We start from the raw sequence: 22,035 nt of genomic DNA on the forward strand, positions 1-22,035 counted from the left end.
CACACATAAACTCCCTGAGTCATTTATGACCGGGCCTTTGGCCTGCCTGTCTGCTTGAATGGCCCAGTGTCAACCAATCAGTGTCGTTCTGTGTCCTGGGCCAATCAGGCATGGGTGTTGTGATGAGATAATGCGAGGTTACACAGCTGCCTGAATGACTACGGTCACCATGGTACTGATGATCCACTTAGTCCAATAAATCGTTTTATGTCGTGTAGCCCTGTCCGCAGAGCTCACGGACGTTAGCCACGGCTTAGCTAGCCGCTCCTGGCAGCCATATTTGGGAAACGGTCCTCGAGCGCAACTGGTGTCCCTTCCGGCCTCTGCCCTCCTTCTCTTCTTCCTCTGCCCTCTCTCTGCCCTCCCTCTACCCCTCTGTGTACTTATGCACGCAAGCCTATATATAAATAGCTGATTACTATTTCAATTATTTGTTTGATGGCCAAATCCCCCACACGCCCTCATTGCCCCATTGGTCATCCTGCTGGCATTTGCTATTGTGAATTTCACAGGCGTCTGAACATGGCTGTATGAGGGATGCCATAAGGAAGGACAGTCCAGCTATATGCAAGCTGTACTTATTGCCATAAATGTTGTTGTTATTGGAGCTAAATGACTAAACTCATAATACTTAGCTACCGGCGTCCTTATATTTTGGAATGCGCGTTAGAACCCCTTTTCATTCATTCTAAATGTGACAGTAGTATATTTCCGTATGTACTGTATATATTCCGCAACAAAGCCTCCTTCACTCACGCCGCCAAACATACCCTAGTAAAACGGACTATCCTGCAGATCCTCGACTTCGGCGATGTAATTTACAAAATAGCCTCCAACACTCTACTCAGCAAACTGGATGCAGTCTATCACCGTGCCATCCGTTTTGTCACCAAAGCCCCATATACCACCCACCACTGCGACCTGTACGCTCTAATCGGCTGGCCCTCGCTACATATTCGTCACCAAACCCACTGGCTCCAGGTAATTTATAAGTCTTTGCTAGGTAAAGCTCAGCCTTATCTCAGCTCACTGGTCACTATAACAACACCAACCCGTAGCACGCGCTCCAGCAGGTATATCTCACTGGTCATCCCCAAAGCCAACACCTCCTTTGGCCGCTTTTCCTTCCAGTTCTCTGCCGCCAATGACTTGAACAAACTCCAAAAACCGCTGAAGCTGGATACTTATATTTCCCTCACTAACTTTAAACATCAGCTATCCGAGCAGCTAACAAATCACTGCAGCTGTACATAGCCCATCTGTAAATAGCCCATCCAATCTACCTACCTCATCCCCATATTGTTTTTATTTACTTTTCTGTTATTTTGCACACCAGTATTTCTACTTGCATATCATCATCTGCACATCTTTCACTCCAGTGTTAATTTTCTAAATTGTAATTACTTGCTACTATGGCCTATTTATTGCCTTACCTCCTCACACCATTTGCACACACTGTATATAGACTTTCTTTTTTTTCTCTGTTGTGTTGTTGACTGTACGCTTGTTTATTCCATGTGTAACTCTGTGTTGTTGTTTGTGTTCCACTGCTTTGCTTTATCTTGGCCAGGTCGCAGTTGTAAATGAGAACTTGTTCTCAACTAGCCTAGCTGGTTAAATAAAGGTGAAATTTAAAAATATATATACCTATATTTTTTTTTACAGTTGTGATGTAATCCAACTGATCCTTCTAGCCCGTGACCTTTGAGTCATTTTGATCAGACTGTATTATAGCTTGTATATTGTGTTTATTTTCGTAGGTATTTATTTGATTCATATATCTACTTTTTTATTTTTTATTTCTCGTTTGTATTTATTTTTTACGATTTAGTATAACTACGTTGTTGAGGAAGAGCTTGCAGGCAAGTACTGTTTACACCGACTGTATCCTTTGCACGTGACCAATAAATTCCGATTTTGATTTGATTTGACCTATTTCTAGACGTTATACATAATCACATGATTACCGTCCACTATCCACAAGAATCCTAGCAACCTATCCACATAGCCGGCCAATCAGGCATCACATGTCAGATTATGGTGCTCGGTCTTCTCATTCAGGGAGGTTGTGTTCCAAACGTGTTACTGTACAGTACTTGTGAGTAAGTGCTGCTACTGGGAGAGTGGATGAGCTGTGGTGCTTAGAACAACACGGCCAGACGAGGTGTTTGTTTTTTATGTCGGGAAGGGACTGACTGACTGGAGGAGTCTTGTTGTGTGTTATGTTGCGCACGTGTGACGTGCTGGGAGGACAGGGAGACTTAATTAGCTGTGACGGTAACCTCAACTCAACGCAGCGTCGACGCTCGCACAACCCCACTGGAAAAAAACAAGCTGTGTGATTTATAAACAGAGATTCCTTTTCCAATCCAGCACCAGACATTCTTTTAGATTGGATACAGTTAACCAGTAAGGTTGAGACAATTGAATACAGAAACAAGGCACTATTGGTCAATTTCACAGCACATACACTCTTAGAAAAAAATGTTTCCTAAAGGGTTCTCCGGGTGTCCCCATAGGAGAGCCCTTTTTGGTCCCAAGGAGAGCACTTTTTGGTTTTTACATAGAACCCTTTTTGGTTCCATGTAGAACCCTCTGTGGAAAGGGTCCTACATGGAACCCAAAAAGGTTCTACGTGGAACCAAAAAGGGCTATAGGATGACTATAGGAGGACTATAGGATGGCTACAGGATGGTTATAGGATGGCTATAGGATGGTTATAGGATGACTATAGGATGGCTATAGGATGGTTATAGGATGACAATAGGATGACTATAGGTTGGCTACAGGATGGTTATAGGAGGACTATAGGATGGCTATAGGATGGCTATAGGATGGTTATAGGATGGCTATAGGATGGCTATAGGATGGTTATAGGATGGTTATAGGAGGACTATAGGATGGTTATAGGATGGTTATAGGAGGACTATAGGATGGCTATAGGTTGGCTATAGGATGGTTATAGGAGGACTATAGTATGGTTATATGAGTACTATAGGATGGCTATAGGATGATTATAGGAGGACTATAGGATGGTTATAGGAGGACTATATGATGGCTATCGGATGGCTATCGGAAGACTATTGGACGGTTATAGGATGATTATTGGAGGACTATAGGATGGTTATAGGATAGTTATAGGAGGACTATAGGATGGTTATAGGATGGTTATAGGAGGAGTATAGGATGGCTATAGGATGATTATAGGAGGACTATAGGATGGCTATAGGATGGTTATAGAAGGACTATAGGATGGTTATAGGATGGCTATAGGAGGACTATAGGATGGTTATAGGATGGCTATAGGAGGAATATATAGGATGGTTGTAGGATGGCTATAGGAGGACTATAGGATGGTTATAGGATGGCTATAGGATGGCTATAGGATGGTTATAGGATGACTATAGGATGGTTATAGGATGGCTATAGGATGGTTATAGGATGGCTATAGGAGGACTATAGGATGGTTATAGGATGGTTATAGGAGGACTATAGGATGGTTATAGGATGGTTATAGGAGGACTATAGGATGGTTATAGGATGGCTATAGGATGGTTATAGGATGACTATAGGATGGTTATAGGATGGCTATAGGATGGTTATAGGATGGCTATAGGAGGACTATAGGATGGTTATAGGATGGTTATAGGAGGACTATAGGATGGTTATAGGATGGTTATAGGAGGACTATAGGATGGTTATAGGATGGTTATAGGAGGACTATAGGAGGACTATAGGATGGTTATAGGAGGACTATAGGATGAGTGGTTATAAGATAGGTTCATGATGTAGTTGGCAGAAGGACAACAAGACAACAGGGGACCCAAAGTCCCTCTCACCAGGGAGGGGTTGCCATGGCCACAGAGAGGGGTCAGGAGGGCGCCCATCAGGGGGTTCATTGGTCCAGAGACAGAGGGGCAGGACAGGGGCAGAGGGGAAGGGGCATCTTTGTGCCTGCTCTCTCCTCCCTTTGTCCCTCATACCATCAGCGGGGGCTGCACCTGGCAACCCTCCCTGGCACTCTGCCAGGCCCTCCTTCTCTCTCTCTCTCTCACACACACACACACACACACACACACACACACACGCAAGCTCACACACAAGCTCAAACACAAGCTCACACACACACACACACACACACAGACACACACAGACAGACACTGCCTGGCCCCAGGCGGCTCAGAGAGGAGCAGACATCTCTCATCAAATGTGCTAGGCATTCTTGAATATACCTGCGTGTGTTTGTGTGTAACAGGGGACCCAAACGTACGCACCTAGACACTAGTGGATAGTATACTATATACACGTCTTCAGTAGAAGTAGGAGCCCTACTCGTGATACCTGCGTATGACTGCTGTAGGAAGTATTCGTCTTCCCTGTGTGTATGGGACGTGCCAATCTACCATGTATGTGTGCGGTGGCCTCAATCTAAAATAAGATCTGACTCGTAGACAGACGGTTTGGACCTGGCTTTGTGGTCCCCTCTTATCAGTCCAGTTAGCTGTGTGTATACGGGCTGCATGCGTTGTGAGCCGTGTACGAACGGTGCACATCTTCAGCCCTGGATTGCTAAGATATCAAAAGCAGAACTCCCCTCCTGCCTCTCTCTCACTTCTCCCACACTCACCCAACAACAGCGCATTGCCCTGCCCCTTTCCCCTTCCCTCCTCTTAACTCCCACCTTCACTTCGCTCACACCCCCCACCCCCCTTCTCTCTCACTCTTTATCTCTCTCGCTGCTCTTGAATTAAGTCCATTATTCTTGTCCACCTCTCACCCGGAGTCCCTGTGCACGGGCTCTGTTCCTCTTCATAGTGAAGTGTATAGTGGAGAGGTATGCTTTTCTGAGTGGACTGCAGTGCTTGCTGCTCCAGCTGACTCTTGGAATACTGGGCCTGGCTTCGTCTCATCTCTTCACCCACCAGCCTTGCCTGCATTGACTCACTGGATTCCCCCCCCAGCTTTTATAGCATCTTTCTTTTGCCTTCCCCCGCCTGCGGCTGGTACACCTACTGTTTCAGCGAGGACTCTACCTTTACCATTCTGTCGGTTCTTCTGAAGGATTTTCTTATCCCACCTCTGGGGTTTGTGTGCATTCAATACAGTGTATCGGAGAGTGTGTGGGGGTACGTGTAAATGTGTGTGAAATGGTGTAAACGGCGGTGTGTGTGAATGAGTCAATAAGTGTGTATGCGCACCGAGAAACAGAAGGAGGAGCACATATTTTGGTCCTGGAATAGACAGACAACCTGTTGGAGAGTAGTGTTGAGGACATATCCATGGGACACGTTGTGCTTTGGACCATTACTGGGTCAGGTGGATGCTGAGAGGGAATGCGGTTGCCCTGGATACAGAAGGAGAGGTGAGTTCCTTTGGGGGAATTTAGGGCTTTGGACTTCCTCCACTCAGACAGCTAAAGTTTGCTACTCTCTGAGTGTGTCCAAACTTGGCCAAATGTCTGGGATCCAGACACCAATCAGGCACCAGCCAGGAGCCCCTGGCTCCCTGCATCTCTCCACTCATCCTCCCTACCTCTCTCCGCTCAGCCTCCCTGGCTCTCTCTCCCCTCTCTCCCTCCTGCATTCCTGACTCTAGTTCCCCTCTTTGTCCCCAGCCTCCCTGTCTCTCTCCCCTCATCTTCCCTGCCTCTCTCCCCTCAGCCTCCCTGGCTCTCTCTCCCCTCAGCCTCCCTGGCTCTCTCTCCCCTCAGCCTCCCTGGCTCTCTCTCCCCTCAGCCTCCCTGGCTCTCTCTCCTCAGCCTCCCTGGCTCTCTCTCCCCTCAGCCTCCCTGGCTCTCTCTCCCCTCAGCCTCTCTGGCTCTCTCTCCTCTCAGCCTCCCTGGCTCTCTCTCCCCTCAGGGCAGATACACAGGAGAAAAAGCCGCCAGTCACCAGCCGTCAGGCTCTCTGTGTCACTCTCTCTCCTCCTAAACCTCTTCATGTGAGTGCTGCCTTTTCCCTGCTTTCTGTTCCTCTGCTTGTATTTACTCCTGCGCAGGAGGCTAAGGCTGCAGGCTGTTGGTCGGGGGCCAGCCAAACTCTTTCCTCAAAGAACAATCGGCTCCTTCCCCCAGGCAGCCGGGCTGAAATACACGGTACAACATTAAATGTGTTCTGCTCACTCCCTCCCTGCTCTCTTTCCTCTATTGTGTTTAGTCACACCTCTCGTTGTTTTGGGACAGTTTTTTGTATTGATTTGGGATTGGTACCAGTTTGACCTCCCTTTTTCATACATCTCTTGCCTGAAGGAGGGACTTTGTCCCTGTCTTTTCTAATTTGGGTGTTTTTGACAGTACAGCACGTCCTTCTTCCCAATGAGTCTCTCTCTCTCTCTCTCTCTCTCTCTCTCTCTCTCTCTCTCTCTCTCTCTCTCTCTGTTTTTTTTAATCCACAGCTCTTGGCAGGGGCTGCTTCATGCAGCTTCGTGGCTTATTGAAGCTGAAATGAATACAAGTGTCAGGCGGCTAAAGGCTTTTATGAAGATGCATTGTGGTGTGTGTGGGGAGAGCTCAGAGCTCAGGGCGGATGTGTTGTAGTGCTTCAAGGGGCCGACAATAGTACCCTTCAACTGATAGGAGCTTAAGGAGACAATGGGACCCGGCCTCTCCTTTATATCTCAGGACAGGAGTTGAAGTACTTTGCTTCTGCCCCCTCCCTTTCACTCTGTATGTGCCCGTGCACATGAGTGTGTGTGTGTGTGTTTTGCTACGGACCCTGCCCTCCCTTTCAATGATGCCATCTCTGCAGTCTACTCATTAACATCTAAGTTGCCACTCCTTTAAACACGTAGCACATATTCATGGGCAATGCTTCCGCTGTGGCAGATGTTCTGCGGTGTATCTATACACAAGAGTGTCAGACCCGTACAGATCCACACAGAGAGGTTCCCTGCATAACTTAGACGTAGCTGAGTGTGAGTAGAGTACTCTGTGTGGGAGCCAATGGGTTATTTCTGGGCCCTCTGTTTTCGGCTCGGCTCGGCTCTGGGAGCTGAATTCATGCTCTGCTGTGCTGAGACCATACACTGACTCCTGCACTAATATAGGACTGTGAGGTACTGGGACTCTGATACAGGACTGAGATATTTGACTGTAATATTGGACTGATGATATAGTACTGAGATAAAGGACTGAGATATAGCACTGTGATATCGGACCGTGATATTGGACTGTGATATAGGCCTGTGATATAGGACTGTGATACATGACTGAGATATAGTATTGTGATATAGGACTGTGATACAGGACTGATATATACCACTGAGATATAGTACTGTGATATAGGACTGTGATACAGGACTGTGATATAGGACTGAGATATAGGACTGTGATATAGGACTGAGATATAGCACTGACATACAGGACTATGATACAGGACAGTGATATAGGACTGAGATATAGGACTGTGATATAGGACTGTGATATAGGACTGTGATATAGCACTGAGATATAGCACTGAGATATAGGACTGTGATATAGGACTGTGATATAGCACTGAGATATAGCACTGAGATATAGCACTGAGATATAGCACTGAGATATAGCACTGAGATATAGCACTGAGATATAGGACTGTGATATAGGACTGTGATACAGGACTGAGATATAGCACTGAGATACATGCCTGAGAGCTACTGGGACTCAGATACAGGCCTGCTCTCCAGTGTTCTGGGACTGTCTCGGAGCTTCGTTATAGAGAGGTCTGCGGTGATGTATAAGGGAATGGAAGGCAGGTAGACCCTCCATGGACCTGTATCAACACTGTCCTCAGAGAGACGAGGGTATGCTCAGAGAATGTGACAGATTCTAAATTTTAAAAATGTATGACTGCAGCAAAAACCTGTCAGGCAGCCTGAAGAACAGTGTTTGTGTGTGTGTGTGTGTGTGTGTGCGTGTGTGTGTCTTTGTGTGTCTCTGCGGACTTGAAGGCTTGCTGAGTGGATAATAGAGAAAAATTCAGAATAATATTCCACATTCCAACAATCCCTTCCCCATCTCTGCTGCAGCAAGACACACACACACACACACACACACACACACACACACACACACACACACACACACACACACACACACACACACACACACACACACACACACACACACACACACACACACACACACACACACACACACACACACACACACACACACACACACACACACACACACACACACACACACACACACACACACACACACACACACACACACACACGTGCTCTCCATCCCTCCCATCGGTTAAACGCTCTGTACTGGGACCACACTCCCTGCCAAGCCTGATGGGGTTGGCTTAGGGGGCATCACTCTTACAGAAAGTAACAGGTAGAGCCAGAGATGCAGTGATTCAGAGTTCAGGTCCACATTAGTCCGGTTGATGACTTCAATATGTCCTGGCTACTGGTGATGAGCCCCGTGGGAACTAGATAAGAGCAGCAGATGACCGTGTGCTGGAAGCACGAGGCCACCGACCGTCCATCTCCCTGGGGGGCAGGGGCCCCACTTGTGTTTTAACATCCTCCTCACTGACCCACAGAGAGACTGGAGCTCCTCAGAACTGCACACTATTGAGTTTCCTCCTCTCACTCTTTCTCCCTCTGAACCCACCGCCGTACTGCTCATCGATAGAGAGAGGGGAATAGAGAGAGAAAAAGAGTGAGCGAGAGAAAGATGGAGCGATAGGGAGAGGCAGAGAGGCAGATAGAAGGAGAAAAAGATGGAGGGTGACAGGGAGAAAGAATGAGAAGGAGAACGACAGAGAGAGTCATACTGTATTAGTGAAGGTGTGTCGGCAGGGAGGTTACTGTGGTACTGTAATGAAGTAGGCTACAGCATGTTCACTGAAATAAATGCTGTCAGAGGAAAAAGAGGTGAAAGATTTTGGCTGTGTGTGTGTGTGTGTGTGTGTGTGTGTATGTGTGTATGTGCGTGCGTGCGTGCGTGTGTGTGTGTGTGTGTGTGTGTGTGTGTGTGTGTGTGTGTGTGTGTGTGTGTGTGTGTGTGTGTGCGTGCGAGCTTGTGCTTGTGTGGACGTTTTTAACTATTCTTGTAGGGACCAGAAGTACCTAGTCCCCACAAGGTAAATTGCTGTTTCAACAGGGTGTAGGGTTAAGGATCAGAATTGGTGTTAGAATTACTTTAAGGGTTAGGGTTCGGAGCTAGGGTTAGTTTTAGGGTTAGGGTAAGAGTACGGGTTAGGGTTAGGGGTTAAGGAAAGTAGGATTTTGAATGGGACTGAATTGTGCCCAACCCCCCACAAGATTAGCTGTACAAGACTGTGTGTACATGCGTGTGTGCATGTGAGTGTGGAAGTTCATACACTGTAAGGCTGTGAGAATGTGTACTGTACAGTATGTGTGTCACATGCTAGAAGCCTGGTAAGCTACTGTCTATACACACACATATCACATTAAGCACCCAATCACTTTGACCAGCCTGTTCATCTGCAGTGCACTTCACTAGTGCTGGCCAGTAATGGGGAGGAGTCAGTTTGGATAGCAGAGACAGAGAGGAATGAGAAGACAAGATGCCATCCCAGCCAGGGTTTGGCACTGCCACAGAGCAGGCGCTTGTGTTGGAGATTAAACCGGGCATGGCACTGGGCCACACCACATATCTCACCCCACGTGTCTTTCAGGGGCCCTCCACCCCTTCCAGCTCCCCCTCTCCTCCTAACTCCCTACCCTCATAAAGGTGACCGGGGCTGGGTGTTTGATGGGCCTGGGATGGCGTCCTGTAATGTGAAGCGATTACAGCTGGTCTTTATAGAGGCTTTAACAGGAGTGGTCTTGGGACTCAGCCATTAGCCTCTCTGGCTAAAATTACCTCCTGGTGCTAGGAGGGAAGGGGAGGCAGTGATCTCCGTTGCCCGGCCTGCTTTTTAACGAGTCCCTCTCTACTTGGTTATTTTTAGGTTCCAGTGCCACTGTGAGAAGCTTCTTCAGTCCCGTTGGAGCTGAGAGGTGTGCAGTACGACAGACGCAGAACGGGGGAACGCCACACAACGCCCCGAAGGCTGACATCCGTTTTGGAGAGGAGAGCGACGACAACTAGCCGTCCGTTGCTACGACAACAACCAGACCCATTTCAACCCGAGGCGTGCCAGGCTAGTGCCAACCCCAGGACACCATGATGATGGCAGTGACGATGATGACGACGTGGGGCTCCCTGCTCCTCGTGGCCTCCCAGGTCTCATCCAGCGGAATCCCCAAGACCAGCGCCTCCTCTTCACCCTCCTTCTCCTCACACCCATCCTCCTCTTCCTCATCCTCCCCTCGCATGAAGCTCTCCTACAAAGGTAAGGGAACATCAGCAAGAACTTTGAGAGTATCCTCCTCGGTACCCCCAGGCCCTGCTACGCTCTAGCTCTACAGGCATGTCCTTTTCACAAACACCTCGGATGCGTTTATGAGCATGTGCGGTTACTGTTGTTCCTGACCGGGCTCACTGGAGCGGTGTTGGGTTCTGTCTCGTGAGCGGCGTCAACGTAAGGTCGGCAGATCGATGACGATCAAACTCACACAATCTAGGCCCTTTTCCTTCATGCTCAGAACACAAATGCAACAGTGGAGAGAGAGAGAGAGAGAGAGAGAGAGAGAGAGATATGGAATTGAAATTGAAATTGAGAGCGATGTAAGTCTAGCAGGAAAGTGGCTACTGTAGTCTTGCTCATCTCCGGTGACACAGGCCCATGCCATTAAACCATGGGATATCCCCATCTCCACGGTTACAGTGGAACACTCACAGGGTTCCCCAGCCTAGAGAGGAGATTAGGGATAGGCGTGAGGAGAGGAAAGGAAAGGTCTTATAAGCCCCACTCAGCCCGGCTGAGACAGCTGATTCTAAAGCTGTAACAAAGACCATTCTGACTACTGAAACCACTGCCCTGACTTGACCCTGGCAGTAGAGCCAAATAAAACATGTTATATGGACTTGTATAAAACTGCATGACTTTTGGATAATATTGGGTCTCATTTAATCAACATAAGTGTTGGAAAAGTTGCTCTTCTGAAAAACACTTAAATGTCATGGCGTATGAACGTTTGAGTGTAGACATCTTGTATTGTCTTAACGTAATGTGTGTATAACTCGCCGCGGGTGTGTCGTGTTTCAGAGCTGCAGCAGTTCCACGGCGTGCGCCAGTTCGAGCTGGAGCGTTCGTGCTGTTTCAGCGCCCTGTTGCTGGACGAGGAGAGGGGACGGCTCTTCGTGGGCTCACGCAACTTCCTGCTGTCACTCAGCCTGGATAACATTGCCAAGCAGGAGCACAAGGTCAGTCTGCCTGTCAGTCAATGGATCAGTTAACGGTGTGCTATGTGAATGTGTTGACACGCGCAATAGTGAATGTCATCATTTTGATATTTTCATGATACTCAACAAATGTTTTGGCAGGAATATTTCTGTGTTGTTTGACATACACATGGATGGTTCCACGATCCAGTGTGTAAAGAATATGATGCTATGATAACGTTCAGATGTCTTTGTTGTGGTAGATGATGGTATGGATAAGATAGGGCTCTGAGCCACGCTATGTTATGGTGAGTCAGCGGTGATTTAGCACGTCAGAGCTGTGTTGACAGACCGATGGATCTCATCTCACTCTCATCCACTCAGGCCAGAGATTGGGGTCAGGGGTTACCGTGGCGATTTGGGGGGGTCACACAATCTCTGATAACCTGTCAACACCTCTCTGTCCCACACACGCACACGCACGGGCACGCGCTGAGGCAGACACACACACATACACACACACACACACACACACACACACACACACACACACACACACCACACACACACACACACACACACACACACACACACACACACACACACACTGCTGTCCTCTGATGCCTGATGTTTCCCATTACAGGACAGGAAAAGGTTAGTAACTGATTATTTCCGTAGTGGTCCTCTATAATGTTTTGGATGAGATAAATAGCCTCAGATTTACCAGCACCTGATAGACTGAATATGGTAACTAACAGACTTTAACACAACCTGTCCATTGACATATGAATCACAGACCCTAACATGGACGAACACATACGTGGACACATGCATACACAGACATACAAACACACACACACACACACACACACACACACACACACACACACACACACACACACACACACACACACACACACACACACACACACACAGACACACACACACACACACACACACACACACACACACACACAAAGACACACACACACACACATACAGTTGAAGTCGGAAGTTTACATACACCTTAGCCAAATACATTTAAACTCAGTTTTTCACAATTCCTGACATTTAATCCTAGTAAAAATGCCCTGTCTTTATTTTAAGAATGTGAAATGTCAGAATAATAGTAGAGAAAATGATTCATTTCAGCTTTTATTTCTTTCATCACATTCCCAGTGGGTCAGAAGTTTACATACACTCAATTATTATTTGGTAGCATTGCCTTAAAATTGTTTAACTTGGGTCAAACGTTTCGGGTAGCCTTCCACAAGCTTCCCACAATAAGTTGGGTGAATTTTGGCCCATTCCTCCTGACAGAGCTGGTGTAACTGAATCAGGTTTGTAGGCCTCCTTTCTCACACACACTTTTACAGTTCTTCGCACAAATGTTCTATGGGATTGAGGTCAGGGCTATGTGATGGCCACTCCAATGCCTTGACTTTGTTATCCTTAAGCCATTTTGCCACAACTTTGGAAGTATGCTTGGGGTCATTGTCCACTTGGAAGACCCATTTGCGACCAAGCTTTAACTTCCTGACTGATGTCTTAAGATGTTGCTTCAATATATCCACATAATTTTCTTTCCAGCCTCATGATGCCATCTATTTTGTGAAGTGCACCAGTCAGTAAAGCACCCCCACAACATGATGCTGCCACCCATGTGGTTCACGTTTCGGATGGTGTTCTTCGTCTTGCAAGCCTCCCCCTTTTTCCTCCAAACATAACGATGGTCATTATGGCCAAACAATTCTATTTTTGTTTCATCAGACCAGGGGACATTTCTCCAAAAAGTACAATCTTTGTCCCCATGTGCAGTTACAAACCGTAGTATAGCTTTTTTTATGGCTGTTTTGGAGCAGTGGCTTCTTCCTTGCTGAGCAGCCTTTCAGGTTATGTTGATATAGGGCTTGTTTTACTGTGGATATAGATACTTTTGTACCTGTTTCCTCCAGCATCTTCACAAGGTCCATCACTGTTGTTCTGGGACTGATTTGCACTTTTCGCACCAAAGCACGTTCATCTCTAGGAGACAGAACGCGTCTCCTTCCTGATGGGTATGAAGGCAGCGTGGTCCCATGGTGTTTATACTTGCGTACTATTGTTTGTACAGATGAACGTGGTACCTTCAGGTGTTTGGAAATTGCTCCCAAGGATGAACCAGACTTGTGGAGGTCTACAATTTTTTTCTGAGGTCTTGGCTGATTTCTTTTGATTTTCCCATGATGTCAAACGAAGAGGCACTGAGTTTGAAGGTAGGCCTTGAAATACATCCACAGGTACACCTCCAATACACCTCCAAATGGCTCAAATGTTCTGGAATTTTCCAAGATGTTTAAAGGCACAGTCAACTTAGTGTATGTAAACTTCTGAGTTATAAGTGAAATAATCTGTCTGTAAACAATTGTTGGAAAAATGCCTTGTGTCATGCACAAAGTAGACAAAACTATCATTTGTTAACAAGTAATTTGTGGAGTGGTTAAAAAACAAGTTTTAATGACTCCAATTTAAGTGTTTGTAAACTTCCGACTTCAAATGTACATGTAAGTCACTAACCCATACCATATAACTGACCTAACATGCACCCTTTAACCCTACACTGTACAAGGTCTGTACGCTCTTGCAGGCCAGAGAAATATGAGTGCAGAGAAGATTGTTTGACTCTGTTGATTTGGTGTGATGTGATTTACAACGTGTTTTCACTCTGGGACATGTGGCTCGCCTCCTGTCATTACAGCTGTTTTCGCCCCTGGTCGTGTGCTTTTTTACGGTGTGACATGTGGATTCTCGGCTCCACCATGGTGGCGGAGACGAGTGATAGAGAGGGGGAGAGATAGAGGAGGAGAGATGGAGGAGAGATAGAGGAGAGATAGAGGAGGAGAGATGGAGGAGAGAAAGAGGAGAGATATAGAGGAGGAGATATAGAGGAGGAGAGATGAAGGAGAGGAGAGAGAGAGCAAGGACAGGAGAGAGAGAGAGGAGAGATAGAAAGGAGGAGAGAGAAAGGAGGAGATCTAGAGAGGAGCGAGAGAAGAGCGAGAGAGGAGGGATAGAGGAGAGAGAGAGGAGAGATAGAAAGGAGGAGAGATAGAAAGGAGGAGAGATAGAGGAGAGAGAGAGGAGGAGAGAGAAAGGAGAGGAGAGATAGGGGAGAGATAGAGGAGGAGGAGAGAAAGAGGAGAGATAGAGGAGAGATAGAGAGGAGGAGATATAGAGGAGAGGAGATTTTGAGGAGAGATATAGAGGAGAGATAGAGAGGAGGAGAGAGAGACGAGAGATAGAGAGGAGAGATAGAGGAGAGGAGCGATAGAGAGGAGAGATAGAAAGGAGGAGAGAGAGGAGAGAGAGAGGAGGAGGGAAAGAGGAGAAGAGAGAGATAGAGGAGAGATAGAGACGAGGAAATATAGAGGAGAGGAGAGATAAAGAGATATAGATGAGAGGAGAGATATAGAGGAGTGATAGAGAGGAGAGAGAGGAGGAGAGATAGAGAAGAGATAGAGGAGAGATGGAGAGATAGAGGAGAGGAGAGATAGTGAAGAGGAGAGATAGAAGAGATGAGAGATCGAGGAGAGACAGAGAGGAGGAGGAAAGCTCCTTTAGAAACATTTCCCTGAGGGTGGCAGGCGGGCCTGTTCCTGCTCAAGGTCGCGACCCCAGACATACCTCCATCCTGCTGCCTCCCTTGACCCCTGACCTCTGACCTCTGTGTTTCAGATCTACTGGCCGGCCCCTGTGGACTGGAGGGAGGAGTGTAACTGGGCAGGAAAGGACATCAACGTGAGTGACAAACGCTGATACTATTACTACAATTGAAATACTTTCTTTTTAGCTTTTAAAAGACTTTTCTTTCCAAAGACCTGTTTATCATGATATACTGAATCTCACGGAGACACTGAGGATGTAGGACTTCTCAGATGGAACTAAACCAGCTTCCCAACACCACTCTCATTCAGTATCACCACCCAGCTAAAGCCGCAGTGTATCCAGACACATCTCACACTGATTTCCCAATCCTCCTTTTGTCTTTCACCCAGTCATATAGAGAGGAAGTGGTAGTCACTGCAGTGTGTGCTATGTTCCAGTGAACTACTGTAAAGGGTTGGTAGACTGGGCTGTTTGTGTTGTCTGGCCCTGGGGCCTTAGCACTCCTTCCTCTGGGTGCAGGGCAGGGTAGGGCTCCACTGACCCACCCTACAAAGTCCTCAGGCCACTCGGACCACCAAAATGTACACTTTACACACTCATCTATCTCCCTCACTGGAAGCTAATTGTGTATCAGTATGTGAGTGTGTATGTATGTATTCACGTGCAGTATATGCATGTTAGCTTGTTTGCGTGGATGTGCTTGGTGGGATGTGTGTGGTGGTGTGTGTGTGTGTGTGTGTGTGTGTGTGTGTGTGTGTGTGTGTGTGTGTGTGTGTGTGTGTGTGTGTGTGTGTGTGTGTGTGCGTGCGTGCGTGCGCACGTGCATGCGTGCGTGCGTGTGTGCGTGTGTGTCAGTCATAACTAACCATGGTCCACTGATGTCGAGGATCACTATGTAATACAACCAAGATACCGAAGGGGACAGTTGATGTCAGACAGAAAGGCAACAGTGGATATGAGGATAGGGAGGAGGGAGGAGGGGGATAGAGGGACCACGAAGACAATGTGGAGAGAACTCAGTCATGTTTTACAGTAAGAGAGTGACACTGACGGTACCTAGTACACTGGAGCTCTGTGAGAACCAGGGTAGAGGGATCATCCAGGAAACTTCTTTCATTAAGTGAATGGCTAAGAATGATACGGTTCACAGTGGCAGACTGCTCCCATTTTGATGGAGGTGGAACCACTTTACAGTAGAAGGAAATAGATTGAGTTTTTTTTTAAAATACAAAAGAATACAATCACAAATCACAAAAGATAATAAAAATCACAAAACACATAGGTTACTTCTGGCAGTTTGGCTGGCTAATTATTTTGCCGTTCCACAATCTCACCGAAGCCAGGTAGCATCCATTCTTCTAAGCAATTGCCAAATGAATCCCATGTTTTCCAGACAGTATATACCAGAACTGTTGGCTAGGACTGCAGGCTAAGCAGTCTGACAGAAAGGCGGCAGTGGTTGAAACAGATCTAACTGGTCCGTTGTGACCTGTTTTTACTGGCTGTGTGAAGTGAGCGCTGTATATTACTCTGACGCTTAATGAGCTGAGCTGGTGGGTGTTTCGACGGCATTGGGCTGTGAGAGGAATCATGCCCGTGGAAAACGGAGCCTGTTTTGTCTCGATGAAAGAGAGAGAGAGAGAGAGAGAGAGAGGACAAAGAGACTCCTGGTCTGGGCCATAAAAATAAATAAGTGTCTTTGTTTCTCTGGGAACGGTCTAGCACAGGAGAGCATGAGGGGAAAAGGGGACATGTAGAGAAAGAGGGAAGGAGAGAAAGAGAGAGAACTTGTTTCAAAATTCACAGTAACAATTGTGTCTTCCCTGCCCTCCAGAGACACACACATCACTATAATTAGGGTCAAGAGTGAGGTCACCGTGTGTGTGTGTGTGTGTGTGTGTGTGTGTGTGTGTGTGTGTGTGTGTGTGTGTGTGTATCTCTCATGTGACATAAGGACCTCATAGTCAGCTAAACTCAACACCACCCTGAGAGCTTATAGAGTCAGACAGGCAGACACACACACACACACAAACATACACACACACACACACACATACACGCCATCTATACCACAGGCCACCTTTTTTTCCTAAGTCAAATAAAGCCCAAGACCTTTCAGAATGAATCATAACCTCACCTCTATCTTTAGCAGAATGAATTAAAGAGAAAGAGAGAGGACAAACAGCTGTGTTTCATCCTCCACGGTGCATTCAGACCCCCCCCACGTCCTATCAGTGATGCTCAGCGTAGTCAGACTGTGGCTTTACTTAAACACCAAGGACAGAGCCTAGACCCAGGAGACCAGATAATGGCTTTCACTCTGACACTGCCTAAGCCACACAGATACACACACACACACACACACACACACACACACACACACACACACACCTGGCAGCGATATCAGCCCAGATGAAAGAGGAGAGGGAGAGGAAAGAAGAGAGGAGAGAAAGAGGAGAGGAGAGGAGAGGAGGGAGAGGAGAGGAGAGGAGAGGAGAGGAGAGGAGAGGAGAGGAGAGAGAGAGAGGAGAGGAGAGGAGAGGAGAGGAGAGGAGAGGAGAGGAGAGGAGAGGAGAGGAGAGGAGAGGAGAGGAGAGGAGAGGAACAAGGTATAGGGATGAAGAGCAGACCTAAGAAGCCAGGAGTCTGATTCTGACACTGGGAACAGTGACACAATTTCCCCCTCCTCCACCTCTCTCAAAGACACTTTTCTCGCTCTCTCTCTCTCTCTCTCTCTCTCTCTCTCTCTCTCTCTCTCTCTCTCTCTCTCTCTCTCTCTCTCTCTCTCTCTCTCTCTCTCTCTCTCTCTCTCTCTCTGTCTCTCTCTCTCTCTCTCTCTCTCTCTCTCTCTCTCTCTCTCTCTCTCTCTCTCTCTCTCTCTCACTCTTCTCCCTTCGTCACATGGCCACACATCAAGGCTTCCCTCCATCTGCCCACCGGCCCTGTCGGCCTAACCTCGCTCTGCACTCCATGGTCTGTGTGTGCGGGTAGGGTAGGGAGTGTGGGTAGGGTAGGGTGGTTTGATAGGGAAAAGGTGGCAGGGTGTGCAGCGCATTAAAAGATGGTGTGGAGAGGTACCCCCCTTATTGGATAAACAGAGGCCCTGATACTGCTTTGTTTGTCAACAGCTTAATTGGGTCTGACCCACCCGGTTTCTTAACCCTCCAGGCTCTGTGGAAGCCCCTTGCTCCAGGGCAGCAGGGCTGTGTGTGTCTTGGCTAATGGGGCAGAACTCCGGTTAGCCGTCAGGGCCAGGCTTGGCTGCAGCGTCACTGGGCACACAAAGGTGTCTGTCACTCACTAGGGCGGGGCAGCCAGCCAGGGATATAGACTGAATAAAGAAAACAGAGACATGTCTGGTTAACAGAAAATTACATGTTTGAACTGCGGCTCAACATCAAACACTCACAGGCAGGCTTAAAGTTTAGTGACACGCACTCGCACACACACACACGCACACACACGCACACACACACACGCACACACACACACACACACACACACGCACACATGCACACACACACACACACGCACACACACGCACACACACACGCACACACACACACACGCGCACGCACACACACACACACACACACACTTGCCGATGATACGTGGACTACTCAGTGTGTTATATTTAGTGAGGTGAAAAGGCTCCTCAGATGTTTTTCCTCTCAGCATAAATCCCCTAGCTGAAGGACACAGGCTTTATAAACCTTCAGGTTGACCTAGAGGGACGCTGACACTGGCTGATCACAGAGAACAGAACCGAATCAGACACAAAGTTCACGTATTTACAGACAAGGAGTGGATCCAGTGAACAGCAGGGCAAACAGAGACACTGACAGAAAGGGCAGGCGACACACACGAGCGAGAGAAGAGACATCTCCACGGCGCAGTGCCAGATCTCTCTGTAAACCTCGTCTCCGATGTTCCCCGGGGGTCCAGAGGGATGAGGGGCGAAACCTGACTCTGGAGAGACGGATGTGATGTGTGTGTGTGTGTGTGCGTCCGTACGTTCTGTGTGTGTCTCTGTGTGCGTGGTTCAGTAGCTGGTGTCTGGGGGGACCAAGGACCTGCTCTGAGAAACAGAGAGTGAAAAAGAAAGAGGGGAACGTTGGGCTGGATGGCCCCATGGATAATTACATTAGGGGAGTGGAGAACAGAACAGCTGGTGCTGCGCTGAGGGACAGAATGAAGGGGAGAGGGTAGGAGGAGGGGGGTGGTTGTTAACCTCGATTGTTAACCTCTCTGAATGTCTCAATCAGAGGTAAAGGCCTTGGTCAGTCTGGTAGGGCTAAACGGGGGTGTATGGGGTAAGATGGGGTCATATTAAACCTCTTCTCCTTAGCCCTCCCTGTGTGTGGCTCAGTCACAACATGTAACTCAGGGCCCATTGTGCTGTGTGTTCCACCCTGCCTACCCTCTCTGCTCTGGGCCTGCGGATCCAACTTTGTAGGAGTCCTGCTATGCTCCAGCGAGGGGCCATTTTGGGGGCGACAGGCCAGTGAGGGGTAGTTACCGTCAGGGGTTGTCACCGTGAGGGGTAGTCACCGTCAGAGGTAGTCACCGTGAAGGGGTAGTCACCGTGAGGGATAGTCCCCGTGAGGGGTAGTCACTGTCAGGAGTCGTTGCTGTGAGGGGTAGTCACTGTCAGGGGTAGTCACCGTGAGGGGTAGTCACCGTGAGGGATAGTCACAGTCAGGGGTAGTCACCGTGAGGTGTAGTCACCATCAGGGGTTGTCACCGTGAGGGGTAGTCACCGTCAGGGGTAGTCACCGTGAGGGGTAGTCACTGTTAGGGGTTGTCACCGTGAGGTGTAGTCACTGTTAGGGGTTGTCACCGTGAGGTGTAGTCACTGTGAGGTGTTGTCACTGTGAGGGATAGTCACCCTCAGGAGTCGTTGCTGTGAGGGCTAGTCACGGTCAGGGGTAGTCACAGTCAGGGGTAGACACCGTGAGGGGTAGTCACCGTGAGGGGTAGTCACCGTGAGGGGTAGTCGCCGTCAGGGGTAGTCACCGTCAGGGGTAGTCACCGTCAGGGGTAGTCGCCGTGAGGGGTTATCACCGTGAGGGGTAGTCACCAGCAGGGGTAGTCACCGTGAGGGCTAGTCACCGTCAGGGGTAGTCACCGTCAGGGGTAGTCACCGTGAGGGGTAGTCACCGTGAGTGGTTGTCACCATCAGGGGTTGTCACCGTGAGGGGTAGTCACCAGCAGGGGTAGTCACCGTGAGGGGTAGTCACCGTGAGTGGTTGTCACCGTCAGGGGTTGTCACCATGAGGGGTAGTCCCCGTGAGGGGTAGTCACTGTGAGTGGTTGTCACCGTCAGGGGTTGTCACCGTGAGGGGTAGTCACCGTCAGGGGTTGTCCCCGTGAGGGGTAGTCACCATCAGGGGTAGTCACCGTGAGTGGTTGTCACTGTGAGGGGTAGTCACCGTCAGGGGTTGTCCCCGTGAGGGGTAGTCACCATCAGGGGTAGTCACCGTGAGGGGTAGTCACCGTGAGGGATAGTCACAGTCAGGGGTAGTCACCGTGAGGGGTAGTCACCATGAGGGGTTGTCACCGTCAGGGGTAGTCACCGTGAGGGTTAGTCACTGTGAGGTGTAGTCACTGTGAGGTGTAGTCACCATGAGGGATAGTCACTGTGTGGGATAGTCACTGTCAGGAGTCGCCACTGTGAGGGATAGTCACCCTCAGGAGTCGTTGCTGTGAGGGGTAGTCACCATTAGGGGTAGTCACCGTCAGGGGTAGTCACCGTGAGGGGTAGTCACCATGAGGGGTAGTCACCGTCAGGGGTAGTCACCGTGAGGGGTAGTCACTGTGCCCAGGTTCCCCTCTCAGCTCCCTACCTTGCTCCTCTCCTCTCTTCTCTTCTCTCCTCTCCCCTCTTCTCTTCTCTTCTCCTCTCCTCTCTTCTTCCTCTCTTCTCCTTTCTCATTTCCTCTTCTCTCCTCATCTCCTCTCTCATCTCTTCTCTTCTTTCTTCTCCCTCTCCTCTTTCATCTGGGCTGCCAGGAAGCTACTCAGTTATAACTAACCATGGTCCACTGATGACCAGGATCACTATGTAATACAACCAAGAAGGGGACAGTTGGGGACAGTTGATGTCAGACAGAAAGGCGAAAGTGGATCTGAGGATAGGGAGGAGGGAGGAGGGAGGAGGGAATACAAAAACAATGTGGTGGAGACAGGAGGAGAGAACCCAATCATGTTTGTACAGGCAGACAGTGTACGATACGTGAAGAATGTGTTGTGAAGGTCTAACGTCAAGGTTTAACGAGGGGATGCTGGTAGCTGACGGGAGAAGGGACATTGTTAAACCGCTGTGTTCGGATGTGTTCGCATTGCAGACAGACTGTGTGAACTACGTGAAGATGGTCCACCACTACAACCGCACTCACCTGTACACCTGTGGAACCGGAGCCTTCCATCCCACCTGCGCCTTCGTAGAGGTGGGACAGAAGATGGAGGTAAGAGACACACACACACACACACCTCCAGCTCATCTGCCCTCCTACTATTCCCTGGCTCTCTTTGTTTCATCCACACAGTAGAGACCATGTAGGAGCAGCTATCTGAGCTCAAACTGTGTGTCTACGGCTGTACTCCGCCCTGTAACCCCATCTCCTCCTACACACTGCCCCCCCCTTTCTCTCTCGCCTCCAGGACCACGTGTTCAGGATCGACCCGTCCAAAATGGAGGATGGGAAAGGGAAGAGTCCATATGACCCCCGTCACCCTGCAGCCTCGGTGCTGATAGGTGAGCCCACCCCCTCAGTCCCCCTCTCCGACGGAGTCGGTGGAAGTTGCTGATAGAGGGTCAAATCCTTTTCCTCCTCCTAACGGTTTAGAATGGGAAGTAGCCAGGTTAATCTGATCCTAGATCAGAGGTCCCTTTGGTGGTTCTAAATGGCACTGCAGTCACTTACACAGGTAGCATAGTAACTTCATGTTGTCCATAGCAACCTCATGTTGTCGTCCTCTCCTCCCGTCTCCAAGGTGACGAGCTGTATGCGGGCGTGGCCACTGACCTCATGGGTAGAGACTTCACCATCTTCCGCAGTCTGGGGGGACGACCCTCCATTCGCACCGAACAACACGACTCACGATGGCTCAACGGTGTGTGTGTGTGTGTGTGTGTGTGTGTGTGTGTGTGTGTGTGTGTG

At 48.7% G+C, this 22,035-nt stretch overlaps 1 protein-coding gene across 3 annotated transcripts in view; it reads left to right on the top strand.

Annotated features, from left to right (window-relative positions):
• LOC112215838 (semaphorin-3B) overlaps positions 1–22,035 on the top strand; it is a 68,829-nt gene that overhangs the window by 39,486 nt on the left and 7,308 nt on the right. For 2 of the 3 annotated variants that reach the window (XM_042299288.1, XM_024375266.2), the window contains 6 exons: positions 9,912–10,295; positions 11,112–11,269; positions 14,942–15,004; positions 21,220–21,339; positions 21,536–21,629; positions 21,869–21,988. In XM_042299288.1, the coding sequence (XP_042155222.1) occupies positions 10,127–10,295; positions 11,112–11,269; positions 14,942–15,004; positions 21,220–21,339; positions 21,536–21,629; positions 21,869–21,988 (724 nt within the window). In that variant the 5' untranslated portion in view covers positions 9,912–10,126. Of the gene's footprint in view, positions 1–5,116; positions 5,363–9,911; positions 10,296–11,111; positions 11,270–14,941; positions 15,005–21,219; positions 21,340–21,535; positions 21,630–21,868; positions 21,989–22,035 lie in introns of those variants that run through there. The other variant, XM_042299289.1, reaches the window with a different exon arrangement.

Source organism: Oncorhynchus tshawytscha, linkage group LG16, assembly GCF_018296145.1.
Source record: "Oncorhynchus tshawytscha isolate Ot180627B linkage group LG16, Otsh_v2.0, whole genome shotgun sequence".
Classification (NCBI taxonomy): Eukaryota; Metazoa; Chordata; class Actinopteri; order Salmoniformes; family Salmonidae; genus Oncorhynchus; species Oncorhynchus tshawytscha.